At 38.2% G+C, this 18574-nt stretch overlaps 2 protein-coding genes across 2 annotated transcripts in view; one reads left to right on the plus strand and one right to left on the minus strand.

Moving 5' to 3' along the window:
• Positions 1-49: 49 nt before the first annotated feature.
• On the plus strand, positions 50-5610 carry ALG11 (ALG11 alpha-1,2-mannosyltransferase). Its single transcript, XM_072850279.1, has 4 exons — positions 50-149; positions 1213-1446; positions 2142-3073; positions 5216-5610. The coding sequence occupies exons 1-4, from the start codon at positions 112-114 to the stop codon at positions 5485-5487; spliced, it is 1476 nt and encodes a 491-aa protein (XP_072706380.1). The 5' UTR covers positions 50-111; the 3' UTR covers positions 5488-5610.
• A 1454-nt stretch (positions 5611-7064) lies between these two features.
• NEK5 (NIMA related kinase 5) overlaps positions 7065-18574 on the minus strand; it is a 28298-nt gene continuing 16788 nt past the window's right edge. The window contains exons 11-22 of the mRNA XM_072854560.1: positions 17938-18137; positions 16538-16604; positions 16077-16196; positions 14780-14863; positions 14573-14677; positions 12795-12875; positions 11889-11957; positions 10961-11105; positions 10634-10765; positions 9450-9587; positions 7733-7847; positions 7065-7317 (exon numbers count right to left, since the gene is read on the minus strand). Of these exons, the coding sequence (XP_072710661.1) occupies positions 7065-7317; positions 7733-7847; positions 9450-9587; positions 10634-10765; positions 10961-11105; positions 11889-11957; positions 12795-12875; positions 14573-14677; positions 14780-14863; positions 16077-16196; positions 16538-16604; positions 17938-18137 (1509 nt within the window). The remainder of the gene's footprint in view (positions 7318-7732; positions 7848-9449; positions 9588-10633; positions 10766-10960; positions 11106-11888; positions 11958-12794; positions 12876-14572; positions 14678-14779; positions 14864-16076; positions 16197-16537; positions 16605-17937; positions 18138-18574) is intronic.

Raw genomic sequence — 18574 nt, forward strand, 5'->3', positions numbered from 1 at the left:
CCCGCTATCTCCCGCGGGAACCAATGAGAGGGAGCCAATGAGGGGTGGTCCCGCCCCCGCCCAGCCAGGAGCCACCCCTTCCGGCGGAAAGACGTCGCGACGTTGTCCAAGATGGTGGCGGGAGGGTTGTGTCTGTGTGGGCTGATCAGGTACCGGGGCTGCGAGGGCCGTGTGTGGGGGCGGCGCGTCCTCGCAGCGGAGAGGGAGGGAAGAAGGAGACCCCGCGCCTCCATGGCCCCCTGCCAAGCCGCGGCCGCGCTCCGCCATCCCCCCCCGAGCCTCCCCGGGCGTCACGCACCCGCCCCCTCTCCGTGCCCCCCCCTGAGGAGAGGGGCCGCCGGGCCGGGCGAGGTGGGATGGGTCTCTGCCCGGCTCCTCGCTTTGCCGCCCGCCTCGGATGGGTTAATGTGCTTTTCCGCTTCTTCATTCCGAAAATGAATGTGTTTTCTTACCCGACGTGTCGGTCGTGACGCGTGGCTCGCCGTGGGCAACCCCTTTAATGTCGAGTAAATGGTGTTTATCATAACGCGTAGCACAGCATCAGAAGCTCTGTAGGCCAAGAAGAGACTCTTGTGAGAAACCTCCCGTTCCTGGGTTAGGAGAGCTGTGCAGGGAGGCGGTGGTGAGCAGAGGGAATGCCCCTGTCAGAGTGCTTCAGAGGCCTGAGGAAACAGGTCTCTCTAAACAGAGAAACTGCTCGGAGCTTTTCTGGGCAATTGACGTAGCTCTTCAAATCTCAGGGGAATGGAAAATGCAGGTTCTGGGTCATGCACTGCAGGCTGGCCCAGGTAGCTCTGCACTAAAGGAGTTCACACTAAGGCAGGCCACGCAGGAGCTCTGACTGAAGAAAACTTACAAATCTATTTAGAAATCACTGCACTAGTTGTGTTTTGCCAGATTGCTATGGGTATGCAACCTTTATAGTGTATGTAGCATGTGGAGATAGATATAGACATGTGGCATGAATAAACATAAATGATTGAGAGGTAACAGTAGGAAAAATATCTTTGGCTAAACAATGTAGAATAGTGATTTTTTTTTTCTGTAATTGTTGAAATGATACACAGATATTGATGATTTCTGAGATGAGAACTCCTCAACAAGAAATTGTCGAAGTTCCTGTAGCTCTACCTGTAAGCCCTTCTCTCTCAATATCATACATAGTATTTCTTTAAAGCAATTTTTTATTTTAAAATTTCCGGCTTGTTTCAGATTGCTGTGCTCGTTGTTAATCCCTGCGTTATTTCTAAGTGGAATCTTGTGTGTCTGCTTGGTGGTACTACTGTGGGGAATACGGCTTTGGATACAACAAAGGAAAAAACAGTTGACTTCAGCAGGAGAAGATGGGAAGCGGCCATTGCTGGTTGCATTTTTTCACCCATATTGCAATGCAGGTGGTGGAGGGGAGAGAGTCTTGTGGTGTGCCATAAGAACGCTCCAGAAAAAGTAAGCATATATGTTTATCAAATCAGCTACTGATGGTACTATTTCTGCACATTTTGGCATTTTACATACTTAAATAGGTATCATTAATCTTCTGGTCCTACGTTTTTTTTACGTCTGAGTTTCACCTGGTCGCACCATTCTACTTCATCCCTGTACCCAAATTTTGATCTGTCCTGCTGTGGCATCATTCATGTCTTCTTTCTCTCCTTGGGAGAACCCCTCCTCCCTCATCAGTTTTCCAGTACTGGTATGGAACTTTCTATAGGCGTAACCCATCAGTAGATAACTGACAATCTTGATACTTGCCTCTTGGTGCAGGAGGCAAAACAAGTTAATATCTAAAGTGGATTTAACATTGGCACATCCACTGGCTTGCACAGTCTTCTGCATTATACTCATGCTATGCACTAGACAGACATCTCCTAATGTAGCATAAGGCATTCTTAAGTCTGTAGAATAACACTGAGCTCCTTTTATGTTTTACTCAAAAAAAGTATTCCCCAAATCCTCAGCCATATGTTTTTCTGCAGATCAGAAAAAACTGTGGAAGTATAGTTTCGTTAAAATCATTTCAGAGCTAGGCCAGACATTTGTTCTCACATACTTTGAGTAATTTTGCATGGATAATATTTTAGTTTCATGTTACAAAATTTGAAGAGAAGAATATATGAAATTCTTTTTCTTTACTCTTGCAGGTACAGAAATGTAACGTGTGTTGTTTACACTGGCGATAGAGATGCCACTGCAGAAGAAATAGTGGAAGGAGCTTTCAGAAGATTCAATATTAAATTAACTCATCCTGTGAAGTTTGTATTTCTAGAAAAACGCTACCTTGTGAAAGCTTCTCTTTACCCTCACTTCACTTTGCTGGGACAAAGTTTAGGATCAGTGTTTCTTGGCTGGGAAGCTCTTCTCAAGTGTGTTCCTGATATTTATATTGACTCAATGGGTTATGCCTTCACGCTTCCCCTCTTTAAATATTTAGGAGGTTGTCGCGTTGGATGCTATGTCCATTATCCCACTATCAGCACCGATATGCTTTCTGTCGTTAGGAATCAGGACACCAGGTTTAACAATGCAGCCTTCATTACAAACAATCCTCTTCTCAGCAAATTTAAACTTGTCTATTACTACTTCTTTGCTTTCATGTACGGATTGGTTGGTTCCTGCAGTGATGTGATTATGGTTAATTCTTCTTGGACGCTAAATCACATCCTTTCCCTCTGGAGAGCTGGGGCTTGCACTAGTGTTGTGTATCCACCGTGCGATGTTCAGACCTTCCTAGACGTTCCACTGGAAGAGGAAAAGAGCACCACTGAATATTCCATTGTTTCCGTCAGCCAGTTCAGGCCTGAAAAAGATCATCCTTTGCAAATCAGAGCTTTTGCTAAATTGCTGAAAGAGAAGAGACTGGGGCAGCAGCCATCATTGAAGCTTATCTTAATTGGAGGCTGTCGTAACCAGCAAGATGAAGAGCGTGTAAATAGCCTTAAACATCTTTGTGAAGAGCTGGGAGTTAGTAACAATGTGATGTTCAGAATAAACATTCCCTTTGAGGAGCTAAAGAGACACCTGGCCGAGGCCACCATTGGTCTGCATACGATGTGGAACGAGCACTTTGGGATCGGTCAGTATCTTTCCTCAGTGTTCAGCCATTTGTCCCAGCTGGGGACACAGTGGGGGAAGGCTTCAGTTCATGATGAAGGCTCCTCAGTGTAGATGTCTAAGCATAGAGGGCTGCATGCCAAGCAGGTGTCCAACTCCCATTCTCGTCAGAGGTGATCTAGCTGAGGTAGAGCCTACAGGACCAATTCGGATGACTAACTCTAGGTGCTACTGTAGTGCAAGCTGAAGCACTGTAGACATTGTAGACTATCAATTATGGGCATACTCTAGTCACCTAAACAGGCAGCTAGTCCCATCTGTGCTGCCCCAGATGTTCTCCCTGACCTCCAGCTGTCGCTCTGCAAGTTCATGGGTCGCCTTAAGGTCCTGTGTTAGGTTTGCAAGCCTTACACAGATGCCTTCTGTACCCAACGGAGCCTCAAAAGGCACCAGGTACTTCTGTTGAAGCACCTTAGATTGTGCCCTGTTGGCTCCACTGACTGCAGGGGGAGCTTAGACACAGTTCACATGTGGACATCCTTGTGTAGAGATTTTGAGTGTGTTTAACCTGCCTCAACTGCCGTTTGAGATGTCTGGTATGCGTCATGGGGCTCTAGCTGCTGTTTCAGAGGTGAGTCTCCTACAGATCCGGTGTCTTATTTGTAAGCCCCATGTGGATGCCACCAGGTACCCTTGGTCATCTCATTGCACTAGGCACCTGTGGTAAGGTAATTAAATCAAGTCCTTAAATCCATCGCCATAGCGTGGAGCAGAATGCCAAAGAGGAGCTCGGATCTGGTTTGCAATGTGCTATCATACAGAATTAAGGTATTGGGCTCCGTTTATTGGGATTAGTTGAGTCTTGACTTTGACAGGGAATCTAAGATTGCCCATCTTCCATAAATCTACAACAGAGTAAGTCAGCAGCCAAACAGATGGGTGCTGTACTTGGCTATAGCGTGACTAAACTGCAGTTAATGTCATCAGACTTTATTAGAATACAAGTTAACTAAGTATCAGGAGTAGTAGCTTGTAGTCTGTAGGAACTTGGTACAAAAAAATTTACTCTGACCTGTCTCCCAGAAGCAACTGCCACAAAATGGAAATAACGCTTTCTCCTATTTTTTCCCCCATAAAACAGTTTAATTAAGTAAATTAAAAAATATTTTTAAAAGTGATGCAATCACACTGTGATTTTTAATTTCAGCGTGATTTCACCTTCATCTCCAATGGCTTTTTACCTGTAAAAAACATGTTCCAAAACTTTGGAGTATTATTATAGTCGGCAATTTTTGAGCTAGGGGCACTTTTAAAAAATCGAATCAGAACTGAGAAAAATCAGCAACTAAAGTGATTTCTGAGGTCTGTTCTGGAACCATGGAGGAGAGTTGAAGTTGATGCATACATTCTATGCTATTCCTATCCCACTGTTTTTGGCTGAGGAAAGCTTACTGTCAGATTCCCATTTAATTAAAATTTCTTTCATCAAAAATACAGATGCAGCAATAACAATTTTTACTAGTTTGTCTCGCTGAATTGTCAAAACCTATAAAGATTAGTTAATCTGCAAAATACTGAACCTCTGAATATCATCAGATTGAAATCTGCATAGTCAGCTTTCCTCTCAGAGTCTCTTTCTAAATGTTAAAAATCTTCAGTGTGAATGAGAAAATTAATAGTTACGTTCAGCTGTAATTTTTCATTATTTTTTGCAGCTGCCGCCATACCATAAAACCACTGTTGTAGCATTCTATCACAGAGCAGAACAGAACTATGCAGAATTCTGTCACAGAGCTACTTTCTATGTTTATCTTTACGTTTGTTTCAATATCTAGCTTTTTTTCCCACCATATATACTGGTGATATAATCTATCTCAGGTAAATCAAATATGTTATAAGAACCACAACTTAACCAATTATATCTGATTTCAATTTTATGTGTTTAAGAGAAACTATCATTTCAGTCCTTAGAACTGAAAAACTTAATTTGTTTTTCTTATGAGACCGTTTACCCTGTATTTTTTCAAACTGATCCAGAATGGCAGTCTATAGTAATTTACAATTCTGGGTGAATTTTACTGTGGTTTTAACTTTCCAGTGCCTTATAGAAAGCCAAAGTATGTGATGTGCACATTCATATCAGCATGTTTTGTATCTTTTACAGGAGTAGTTGAATGTATGGCAGCTGGCACAGTTATCCTGGCTCACAATTCTGGAGGCCCCAAACTGGATATTGTGGTACCCTATGAAGGACATATTACAGGCTTCCTAGCAGAAAACGAGGACAATTACGCTGAGGTGATGGCTTATATCCTCTCTTTGTCCCCTGAAAAAAGGTTAGAGATCAGAGAAAACGCTCGTCGGTCTGTGCACAGGTTTTCTGACCAGCATTTTGAAGAGACATTCCTGTTATCTGTGGAGCCATTATTTAAATAAATGTATGTTAATAACAATGTATATGCATAAAATTAACCTTTTATATTTGACTATGTGTCATCTGTAAATATATGTAATCTATGAGCCCTTGGTCCCATTCAATAAAGAGATTTTTTTTCTTTCTGTCAGGGTATCTGCTTTATGTAATAGAGATCTTTTTACTGGGAGAGAAATGCTCCTGAAAATTTTCTGTGTTGACTTCATGACAGTACAGTGCACTGCAAAACCCTCTGGATTCACATACTTCCATCATAATTCCTTGGTAGCAGAACTACATCTGGAAGTTCTTTTATTTATTGACTACTTTCAGTCTCCACCCATTTCATGACTCTTCACCCACAGTGACACTTTTTAAAGTCAACACTTTTGTTTGATAGCTTTTGTACCTAGAAGTTTTTTTTCCAGAATCTGTAGCACATTTTCAATTTGGTGCCCTCCATTGTGTGGCAAAATTCTATTATGTGGGATTTTAATTGTGGTTCTGGAGATTTCATTACCTACAGTGATTCCTTTAGGTTAATCATAGGGTGATTTTGCTAGCTTGCTTTGTAATAAGCGTAATAATTGCACTTGTCTATGATCCTCATATTAGGTATTTCCTCATGCCCTTTCACAGTATGACAACTTAATGGTATTTTTCCAACCCTATTCTATTGAAAGGTTTTCTGTTCCTAGGGAATAGAAGGGTCTAGATTAGAGAGCATAATTAAATGCTATACAAACATGAACGTTAAAGCCCTAAACTACTGCTTATTATAAAACTGAGAACACAGTGAACAAGATGTTCAAAAATTGGACATGTGCTTTTGTATCAAAAATGGAAAAACATACAGTCCTTTTTTGAGCCATCAAAGCAGTATTTTATATTTTAGCAAACTAAGAGAAGTGCAAAAAGCTACTGAAATCAGACTTTAGAATGTGGTTTTTCCTCTATTTAGGCTTCACCTGGATTATATGAAATTTTGTATATGAAAAAATACAGTTGGAAGAACCTACTGTTCCATGTTTTGTTACGAATTCAGGAATACACAATTCTCATGGTGCTAATAAACCCTTTTACTGCTACTATATAAAACTGCTTGGCAGTTGGTGATACTATGTAGGGCCAGTACTGTGTAAGTGAAATGATTATAAAGCTGTATTGGCAGTACATCAAGATTATGAAAAGCTGGAAGAGCTTCTTAAGACAAGGGAGTTGATTGAGCTAGGGAAATACACACACTGACTAGGAGACTTTCTTACATGATACAGAAATGGTTAAGGAGTGTATGCAATCAGAAATTTCCTCAAGCAAGTGTTGTCAGAGATGTCCCAGGTAGTTCAGAATAATAGAGATGAAAGTGCATTTCAGTCTGGATCAGGATTTTTCAACATTTAGACACCTGAAAAGTAGCCTGATTTTTTTCCTTTTAAGCAAAATAGCAACAACCTTCTATTAATTTTAGCTGAGTGTTTAGTACTGTTGAAAAGCAGCCGATTTACTTGGCATTTAATGTCAGCTATCCTTAAATTTTGTTACTGATGTGGCTGAAATTTCAAGCAAGTTAAAGTTTTGGAACAGTAACTGTGGTGGTGTTCTAGGTAGCTCTTGCTTCCTGCTTGCCTTTTTCACTATGTGTGTCAACACTAAATGACCCATGGTTATTTTCTAAATCATCATCAGATTTTCCAAGTAGTTTGTCAGGTGAACTCATCTTTTCTTCATCTGTTTGACCTTTATTAATTGAAAGAATGGGAGACTCCATGATTCTGTCTGCTGGAGAAGTTGCCACTTTTTCCAGAGATTCCTCCAGGTCATGTCTCAGTTCATCTTCAGAATCTTCAAAATTTCTGTAAAGTAAAACAAGATAATTATATTAATTAAATGTATCTTCGTTACAAGCCTTTCTCCTTTCAAGGCCTTTGAGATTTTTTTAAAACAACTTATAAAGAATATACAAGCTACACACATAATGTGAGCTGTTTCTTCTTTCTCCAAGAGATTGTTTACCTGTATTTATAAGGTAAGGGAACAGGAGTTGCAAAGCCGTGTTAATGCTCCTGCATAACATTTTTAATGGCAGCGTTGGCATGTGACATACTAAATTACAGAATTAAAAGTTAAATTAGCAGACTCTGTAAAACAAGTAAGTTTTCTTCATTTATGAATTTAAGAGAACAGAAGAAGAGCTTTAGGCAACACAACCTGCCATTTCATGAAAACTGTTCAGTTGTATGGATTTTTCTTCTGATGTGCTTGACTTACGTGTCTTCGTCATCTGATCTTGGCTCAAGTCTGCCTTCATCAACAGCAGCAGCAGAGTATGTTTCTGAATCATCTTCCTTGTTTTCTTTTGGAAGCAACATAGTTAATCTCCCTTCTAGAAAGGAAGAGAAACATGCCTTTATTTGTATATTAGCTAACTATAAAAGTGTAAGTAAAATAATAGCAAGTAAGTAAATGCTTGAATTTTGGTTTTGTTCAAATTACAACAATGTAAATACCATGCTTCTGTTACTCTTGGTCAGATGTGTTTTAGTCAGTGGTTTATAATTTCTGCTCAGTGGAACCTAGTGTGTTTGTAGACCATAACCAAAGGACTATAAAAGTTAAGTAAGAAAGGCGATCTGTTGTTAGTAGGTTTATGTTCCCAATACAGGGATCTACATTTTCAGTGGAAAACTTAGGGGAGTACTGTTTGGGAAAGACTGAAAATTGCTGCTTGGATGTAGCTTTGGCTCCCTGAAAATGCTCGCTTTCAAGACTGAAGGGCAACCCTAACCTGAAGGCAGGATAACAATGCTAAGAGTTGTTTTAGTATAAAGACTAAATTCTGTATGTGATCCAAAAGAAATCTGTCAGTTTGGGTAACACTGTGCTCCACAATGTCAGCTTGAGTAGCAAGACAGAACTGGGTATTGAGAGAGTGCCGTATTTTAATAAATGTAATGGATAAAACCAGCAGCAGTTAGAATACCTGTGTGACCTTATTCTTGCTTTAGCCCTATGAACTGCTGACATTAGTGAAAAGTGGTTTGAATTTCATTTTCTTTTTTCCTTTTTTTTTTTTTTTTTTTTTTTTAATGCATAAGCTATAAAGCTAATCTTAAGAGGGGAATTTAGCTGGTACATTTACCTGGTTTAGCCTTCAGGATGGGGCAGTTTTAAAAGAGCTTGTTATACTATGAGAAAACATGTATGTGAGGCATAATTAGCAGGAGAGTGCTGACTGCACAGTTGCAAAGGAAAGATATTTCTCACAATCCATTAAAAATGTTGAAACTTGGCATGTACAATTTAGCTGGCTTAAAAGTCCTGTCATCCAATTATATGTTCAGTAGATTGTCAATTGTGCATAAAAACACAATGTCCGGTTACATTTACTGCATCTTTCTATGGAAAATATTCTGGCTTTTTTGCTAACAACTTTGATGCAAAGTAAATGTCATTTTTAAAACAGTCTGTTAGTTGAGGAAAGTGTGCTGCAGTATAAGTGAGTCTGAATCAATTTCAGTGTCAGCTGTATCAGCATGGACCATGCTGTAAAGTAAGTCACCACTGTAGTTTAAGCCACCATGTACTACTGTTTACAGCTGTTCTACAGAAATACATGTATTTGTATAAATGTTTTTTACAGGGTTCTTCAACAATTGCAGGGGTTAGATCCAGGTTTGTGGTATCTGCCAACTTGCTGGCAGATAGCTCACCTCTGTCTACCCAAGAAATGAAAGAATTATACATGAAGTAATAGTCAGTAAGTAGGGCTTGCCCTTTTCCCTGCTATTGAAAACAGCCATGTCCTGAAAGAGGCCTTTCACTGCTCCAGGACAGAGAGCAGTGGCTGCTGGGACAGGCTTCCCATGTTTTTCTAGTTTGCCAAGTGCTTCAAAATGTTGGTTCCCATCACAGATCCTCTGCCAATGGTAGAAAAAGTAATACACTAAAGAAAAACTTCTAGAATTTACAGTAATAAACATCCTACCTATTTCCTCTTCAAGCTGGATGAACGACTCATTAGACAGCTCTGCTTTTGCTAACATGTTCAGGAGTGTCCCTGGTGGTGTTTGTTTCCACTGCTTCCTGTCTTCTGGGATGTCTTCAGGCAGAATAGCATGGTCAGCTGAAGAACAGGAAGGTTCTCAGGTCACGAAAGCATGACTGTGGCTTGGCACTGTCTTTTGTCAGAGTCAGACTTATTTCTTAATTTTGTGTAATGCTGGAATCCTGTTTGGTTTTTTTTCCCTTGTGGAATACTGAATATTTAATAAGTACTTGGTCTGATTGATACCATAGATAAAAAAATAGTTTGGGTTATTTGTCACTAAAAATTTTTTACACCAGTTTAAATAAAGTAAAAGATCAAGGAACTGCTTATTAGGCCTGGAATAGGCTGGTGCAGCTTCATTGAGGAGTCCTTGGTCAAACCTGTTAGCTTCTTGGGGCTGAAAAAGCTTCAAAGAAGTTCCTGTTTCCTTTGTGCCCTATGCTCTTTCATCTAAGGCAGAATGAACAAGAAGTAGCATATTAACAATATTCTGCTTTGTCTTCACTGTCCATGCAAACTCTTCAGGTTGTTTCTGTGTACCTAGGGTGTTGGGAGCATGTCGGAATGCTGGAAGAGCCCCTCGTTTGCAGCAACCAGTCACTGGAGATACCTGGCTGCCTGGGAATATATGCACTGGTACTATAAGAAACATAGCAATTAGCTGCTTCTGAAAAGGAGCATCACCACAGCCACACCTGTGTGAGGATGCACTTGAAACCAGAACTCCACCACGCTCTGGGATAGTGTTGGCAACTGACTGCCTCAGTTCTTGTGTTTCATCAACTCAAGGCCCAAGAAAGTGGTGTGGATTAGTTGCATAGACTGGCATTTTTAGCCCTTGTTACTCAGGCCACAGAGTGATTCATAAAATGCAGCCCTCTTTCTTAATATGTATGAGCAGCACAATGTGATTGCAATATTAGACAGAGGGGAAAATGATGACTGCATTCTATCATTTAACACATACAACAACCTCAGTTATTATGAAGTCCTGCAATTAAAAGCCTGCCAGATCACATGAACGCTCTGGTATGGAATTGTTTTGGCAAAGGTCTGTAAGTAGTCTGGCCAAATTTTAGCAGCTCTCTACTTTCACTCACCAAAAAACAAAACTTTCTTACCAAGTTCATTTTCAGCCATAGTAGGACAGACAGAAGTGACATCAGCATCAGCTAAAAAATTCAGTAGTGTCTGAGGGGCTCCAGCTTGCCAATGCTTCCTGTTTTCTTTGGTATCACCAATATCATTGGACTCTAAGGGGAAGAAAAAGAGGAGGCAAAGTTATTTAATTTTTTTAAAGTAGATTTCAGTGTGATTATAATGCTATGTGGTATGATAAAGAGAGAGCTCATCAGATAAACTTGCTATAGTCTGGAGTTACTGAAATTACCTAACTCCTGAGTAATTTTCAGGATTAACACTCAGTGTTGCATTTCCCCAAGAAATACCTGTTTGGTATCCAGATAGTTCTTCCAAAGCTCTGTCCGTATGATCTTCATAAACTTCCACCAATTTCTCCTTAAGATTCTCACCACCCAGAAAAGTTAGTGTCTCACTGAGTTTATCTAGTACCTGAAAAAACAATAGGTTACTCTGGAAAGATAAAACAAATATGACACAATAACTAATCATTTCTCATTTTACTGTGTTTGCCAGCCATTCTCGTGTATGCACAGGCAAACTGTGTAACAAAAAGTGAAGCAGCAGAACTCAAAAGTCACACTGTGATTTGTGTCATCAGAGGGCTGCATGGGGCTCTGCAGAGAAGTGAAACAACAGAATGACAAAAGAGTGCTTTATAAATTAAGAATATGTATACTAGAAAGAAATTATATTTTCGATGTTGCTGTTACAAATATTTTTAAAAATCTTTATAGGTAGTTATTACATGTCGATCAACTAGAAGTGTCATTTTAAAAAATGAAATCACATAATGTTGTCTGTAGTCTCACTTCCACTTTTTCTAAATAGCAGCTGGTTCATCACAATATTATTCTTGCTTTGTGATACAACACTAGTGAAAAGAAACAGAAATGTACTAAAACAATTTAAAACTCAAATTTGGCATTTGCAGACTAACTCAATTTTGAGAAGAGTTCTTCCCCTCAGCCCAATTTACAAAATTTAAATATCTGCACTCCTTCATCTTTTACCATGTGAAAGATTGACCCAGATATGAGCCAATTTTCTTCTAAGCAATTATCCTCTTGAAGAAGGTCAGATATATGCAATATGTCAACAAATCCTCAATAGGAAGCTTCATTGTAACAAAGGTAGAGCGTGATGGTAGTGGAAACAATTAAACCTTAGATCATGGGGGTACTGTCATGGTTTCAGATTACTAATGTAAATGCTTTGAATATAACTACAACATACCTGTGCTTCTTGAATGCTGTCTTCCTCAGGAACACATACATCTAAATTAATTTCAAACTTTACTCCTCCCTAAAGAAAATTCACACACTTCATTCATTTATTTTATTAAATAAAAACATTTAATTAAATGTACACATTTTATATGGAACTACAAACTTCAAAATTATTCTTCTATTGAAAATAACTTGTATTTAACAATATTTTTCTTCTATTTAACAAGATCAAAGTTGAACAAATTGGACAAAAAGAGACTTCTCTAAATATAGTTTATGGATATTTTCAAATGATTGCATCCACTTTTGATTTTAAGGAACGGTGTCTTTGATAATCATTTAATTCAAATCCTTGCAATACACAGAGTTGGTTCATACAGCTGGTTCTCAAACAGTATTAAAATTTGAATACTGTACTGCTTCTGTGCAATACTTCACAAAAGCCCTTTAGTACACTTCACAATGATCTTACGGTCAGAACCTTCCTGATACCTTATGTGCATTTCTGTTCAATTCCCATCCCCTCCTACAATTTAAAAAGCACTGTAGAGAATAATGTTTTAAAACAAAATCTTAAGAAATTAGCAGCCTGACTTGACTTCACTTAAACTTTGAGTAAACATGAGTTTCCATACACTACTAATGCAGTTCGATACAATGATGAGTAGGTAGGGATTGATTACTGTCTGGGACTATCTAAAGGAAGTGTCCCTCAAATTATCAGAAAAGCTCTGTTATAAATGTATTTTCTTAGTGATTCCATCTTCCCATATAAACTTTTAAAAAACAGTAGACCAGCACTCAATTGACTCTCAAATAACTTGGTTTCCAGAGCTACTGTGGTAACACAATAATTTGAAATGTACAGATGTAAGAAGAAAATGGAAAAAAATACAACAATAAAGATGGATACCTTTGTGTCATGTTTCTTTTCTAAGATTTTTTGGTCTTGCCTATCCTGGAGTCTGACTTGTTTAAAGTTTTCTTCCATGTCCTGGAAAGAGAAAAAAACCCCAACTTTAAAATACACTCTTTGGAACCAGAATATGTGTATACCCTGTAAAAAAAGACTTCTTTAAGTAGTAAACGTAGTCACTGATTTCCTTGTGTATATATATCTGTAAGAATATTCCATTTGTTGCCTTATTTAGACTTTAATACTAAAAGACTTTATAATTCTGGCTTATCTGGCAAAAAGAAAAATAGGAAACCTTGCACAAAATGCAAACCTCTGATTTTTCAAAAATCTATGTTTGGAGGATACAGTACTGTATCAAGAAATTAATAATACATCTTCTATTTTTTATGATCATATGCAAGATGACTCAGGCTGATTTCATTCTGGAAAACTTTGAAAGTGATGAAAATCAAGATTATAATGGAAACCTACGCCTGTAGAAAGTATAGCCATTTTTCATAGTATCTTGTTTTCTGGTAACACCTAAAAATATTTAATTATCCCTTTTCATATTCCTATGTCCTATGTTAGAACCTGTCAGACAAAAGCAAAGTAAATAATTCTATGCTGCTCCTTCAGTGATCTGCTGCAATTAGGGCACGTCCCCAACCTCAGGTGAAACCACAATTCACAGATTTTACTTTTTTAAAATAGCTGTGCAGTTTCTCCAGCAGATGGAGTACCCATGAACTAAGGTGACGTCAAGCAGGTACAAAATCTAGTGTTTCTTTTTCATTATCATGCATTTCCCATTAAATCACTGGGAATATAATTTCTGTCCTATCATGGCTCTGGCTGCCTATAACCTACTTTATCCCATCAAGTCATGTGTGAATTCATTTTAGTAAAAGCCAGATCCAGGATCCATGAAAATCATTTAAGAGAATCCTACTAATATTGGCAGGTTTGTCCCAAGTTCCAGCTGCAGTAAGGTAGCAGTGTCTGTCACTGGTTTATGTGGAAGTCTGCCCCTTGCTACTGAACAAGTGCAGGAAGTCCTACACCACGAGGCAGATCCTGATTGAAGAATCCTAGTAACTAGATCAGGGCTGTTTTCCCTTCAGAATAGACTAGGAATTTGCACACCGAGATTAATTTTCATAAATTGAGGTTTTCATTCATTTCACTTGAGGAAAAGTGGACTTGTTGCTGCAGAACTCCATGGGGTCTGGAAGCCATCTGGTGTTCACAATGCCAATACTGCAAAGGAGAGGTGGAACAATTCTGAAACTCCATTCCAATAGCTGCTTTGGTAGTATTTGACGAGAAAGAAGCGAAGGAGCCCTGCAGCTGGAAAGCTTTGGCTCTGCCTCTTCCTTCCCCTTCTCCCAAATTTTTGTTTAACTAAGGAGTCCACATAAAACTGGATTCTAACTTCCCACACAGTGCTACTCTGGGTTCTCAGGAATTGCTATATCTTCTGCACAGAATTCTCATGAAGATTTGCCCTGTGAGTGGCTTCTTCTTTACTTCACTCAGAAAGCAAGAAAAAGAAACATACGACAAAAAGAAATTAAGTAAAAGTACACCCTAATATTTACAGATGAAAAAGAATTACCAGAACAAGTCAGGACTCAGCCAAAGAAACTTTCCAGGCTATTCATGAAGGGAATGTAGGGAGACTTTCACATACAGTGCAAGCATCAGGTGAGATTTGTCACAGAGAGTGAATGAAAAGACCATGCAGGACTTGCATTAAAAGTTCTGTTTAGACTAGGAGATGGTACTGATACCTGAAGTGATTCTTCTCCTGTTCCAGCTGTATCCTTGGTTTCAGACTGGTCCTCAGCTTTCCCTTGCCTCACAAGATAGGTTTTATCTTGTATCTTTTGATTCTCCTAGTGAACATTTTTGTAAAATGTTCATTTCAATTTCTAATTAAGTGTGTTAGCTTAAAAAAGAAAAAGGAAATATGACTGTGTGTATGTTTGAGCTGTTACCTGGAGTACTCCTGCTCTGAATCTGAATTTTTTTATATCGCTGTGGTATTCGTCCCGAATTTTCCGCAATTGTTTCAGGTACTCCTATTAAAGAACAGTAAGTTAGAATACAGAAATAACACTAGCTAAACAAAATATTCTATGGATATCAAATTGTGTATATATGAGAAAAAGGGATCAGTGTCCTTTACTGACAATTCTAAAGAATCCTTGCTACTTCCTATTACAGGACATTTTGGAGTTACAACTCTTCCAGACTTTATCCTTTTTGAAGTTTTCTAGACTGTTTCATGATAGATTTTGCATAGAATTATATCTAAAACAGCTAATTCCATTCCATTGAGTAATGACTTTAAGGTTGCAATCCAAAAATAGAGGACTGGAAATTAGGAGGACAAAAATGTATGTATTATTTATTGTATTGCAACCTGCTCCCCAAAATGAAACAAAACCTGGTCATCTTTTCTTGGAGAAGCTTCAACATTCCTATGCTTTGAAGCAAAAACTTTAAATTTGGCCAAAAGATAATTTTTGTGTTAAGCATACCTCTCTTACTGTTTATATGAGAGTCTATCCCAATAGACAAATGGACAAATCTGTAAAATTTAATTTTTTTGCATATTTAGTACAGACTTTGTGGAACTAAACAGCAACAGTCTCTGAAGAATGTGTACATGATGAGTATGTTCTTATTCCAAAGTCTGACCATTATGTAAGAGTTAATATATTCATATTTATTCTGGCATTTTTTTCTAAATCAAAGATAGAAAGATTAAATGTATTTATGTATGTTCATGTAAGAAAGAAGTATCAGTTTGTTTTCTCTGTCACCTGAAAGCAAAATCAGAAAAGTATATTGTTTCTGTATAAAATAATCTCCAAAAGTTATAACATACCAGGGAAGTAGTATGCATCACATACTATTACCTCACATTCTAAATGTCATAGTAGGACTTATGAACAACGAATATACATACATGAATAATGCATGTATGACTATTTTCTTGGATTTGTAAATGTGAGGATCTATCATCCTCCAACATTAGTTTGTTCAGTGATGCAAATCCTCAAATCTCAGTAAAAGTTAAATCAAAATAAAGGCCATGGTTTATGAAATGATTATAGACATCAGCTTTTGTGCAAGTCTTTGCCAGTTTATGTGAGATGGAACCAGATGAAAACAGCTTATATTTTCCTAGTGGTCAGATGGAAAAGAATCAATACTTATGTAAAGAATACTACTGTCAAGGAGTGTAAGAAGACAGCTTTAAGCAGCTAAGGAAAATATTTCATTTACCTGTTCTTTCATTTCATTCTTTCTAGACATGTCCTGCTGATGATTTTTGAGATGCTCTTCCTTTATTTTCTGCTGCTGTATTTGGTCATGATATGCATCAGCAGAGGATGGTCGCAGTCCCTATGGATGTACAAATAAATCCCAGAGCAAAAGAATTTTCATTTAGAATCCTTTCCTTCAGTGCTCACTCAATTCACTCTCCCTGTGCCACTGAAGAGTGCAGTAAGGCAAGTGTATATTTTTGGGGGAAAAAGTTATAGTAGAATTTTACATTGCTACAGTTTTTTATTAGAAAATAAAACCTCAAGATGAGCATTGCGAAGCAGATCAATGAATTCGCTAGAGCAGAACTTTCTACCTGTCAGTGTTACAGTTTGCTGTTAGAAAGACATCAGCTCATCTTCTGGATTTTCATTCAGTTTCTTTTACAGATTTTATTCTATGATTCAGTATTTACTTACCAGCTGTTTTTCCACTTTAATCTTGTACTGTTGGGCTTCAAAATGCCTTTGAAGATATTCTGCAGGCCTGAGAGAAGAAAGTGATGTTCATGTACTACATTTTATTTCACAGACTGCTATCTTCTGCACAAATAATTCTCTATAGGTTCTATCACATTTGATAAACAGAGCTCTCTTTGTACTACATGAATATATAAATATGGATAAAATATGTATAAATATGGAACAAGAGTAAAATAACAAAAAGAAAACATATCCACTTCAGGCATTCCCCTTCCTATTATTTCAGTTACATTAGCCTTCTGAAGAGTGCAGCAAAGTCCTTCTCCACCTTTTATTTGATAAATGGTATGTGAAAGTGTTAATGAAAATAAAGTTGTTTTTCCTGATCCTCAAAATGAGTGAAAATTGTCAGAATGGAGGTTGTATATTGAACAAGTTTTCTATTTCCTTTCTCCTCTGTGCCTAATTCTATCAGCCTAACCTTGTATTTATGTAGTTTTGTGGTTTCTACATATTTACCTCTTTTGTGGTATAAAATAACCAGCAGTCACTTGTAAGCTCCCTGACTTCTATTTATTTAATTTCCTACCATCAGAATCCACTTGTGCCCCAGGGAGCCAAACTGAATTGACTTTGTCCTTAAATAAGGCACTAGAAACTCAGCTCAGACAAGACATTCTGAAGCTGATGATCCTTCACTGAAACGTTCTAAACACTGTCGTCATTGAATGAAAATTAATGATTCAGTCAACCTTAAAGGAAGGATCTGAAAGTAGGCAGTATTAAATATTCCTTACCTTCCTTTCTCAAGGTTTTCAAAGCTCATCCACACCTAAAATGGCCAATCGTGGAATGGACAGGCAATCTCTAACGTAATAAAAAGGTTGTACCTCTACTTTGTAAGAGAAAGGCTTTGAAATAAACAAACTGCTGGAGAAAGGGTCTTTATATCTGAAACCAAAATATAAGCTCTGCAGGAAAAAAAAATGTTTTCATGGCCTGCCTGCCACTCTGTTCCCTCAAGTGGAGAACTGCTTTTAGTCTTTACATCGTTCTGATCCTGGTGGGAAGGAAAGACAGTGTTTATCCTTGATATAATCAGAAAGTCTATAAAAAGCCCATGTTTTACTTCTCACCCGACAAAATGCTGACATTTGGGAGACATTCTGACAATGAAATTTCAAACATCAGGACAATACCTTCAGAGGGAACTTCTGGATAGACGGGAACAGGAGTTATGTTGTTGTGCAATAAACTTATGCAAAAAAATTATCAAAGACCAAGCAGAGAAGGAATTATACTGAATGAGCCATGTCCAGTGTTACCTAATCAGAAAGGCTGATAACTCAAAACACGCATGACAGTTCATTACTAATAAATAGAATGAGAAGGTTTACCAATTGGGTGGTGGGGGTGGAGGTGCAACTTGTCCTTTTAGTTTATAGTATTCCTCAACTCTTTGGCTGATATGAGAAAGGTCATAATGTGCATTAGCTTTCCTCTGCAAGTTGTCAAGCTTATCATAGTAATGACCATAATGGCCATGTACTCTAATACTTTCTGGCCTTTCTGCCATCTTAAATCTGGAGTTCTGTGGCTGAAAATATAATAAAGGATGTTAATTTACCTGTTCTCATTTGTATCAGTACAAGTTTGAATTAACTTCCTGTCCTTCTCCCCAGTCTGAGTTGCATGGTAATACAGTCTACAGTATAGTTAGTGTAAGTTTTCCAAATCCTTTCACATATAACCCAGAAACTTCCTAACTTCTCAGGGCATATATCATCTTACCATTGTCTTTTCCTTTTCCTCTGTTCCATCAGCTCCTGTCATTAAGCAGCATCCCATATTGTTGTGTGAGTCAATCAGCATGGGGCTTTGTACTCTGTAGTGTCATTGCCCTAGAGTCACTTCATTGTTCTGAAGCCTAAAGCACTGAATTAATTCCAGGATAATCTTATTTTGACATGCGAGAGCAAGGGGAATCTGGGATGTAGTTTTGGACCGTATACACATTGAATGCTGCTTTCAGGG

The sequence above is a fragment of the Ciconia boyciana genome, chromosome 1, assembly GCF_034638445.1.
Source record: "Ciconia boyciana chromosome 1, ASM3463844v1, whole genome shotgun sequence".
Taxonomy (NCBI): Eukaryota; Metazoa; Chordata; class Aves; order Ciconiiformes; family Ciconiidae; genus Ciconia; species Ciconia boyciana.

What these genes read in the sequence shown, in the direction of transcription:
- ALG11 (XM_072850279.1), top strand. Translation starts at nt 112, where the DNA reads ATGGTGGCGGGAGGGTTGTGTCTGTGTGGGCTGATCAG. An exon ending in ATAAGAACGCTCCAGAAAAA is followed by an intron (nt 1,447 to 2,141) that starts GTAAGCATATAT and finishes TTACTCTTGCAG; the next exon opens with GTACAGAAATGTAACGTGTG. An exon ending in GAACGAGCACTTTGGGATCG is followed by an intron (nt 3,074 to 5,215) that starts GTCAGTATCTTT and finishes TATCTTTTACAG; the next exon opens with GAGTAGTTGAATGTATGGCA.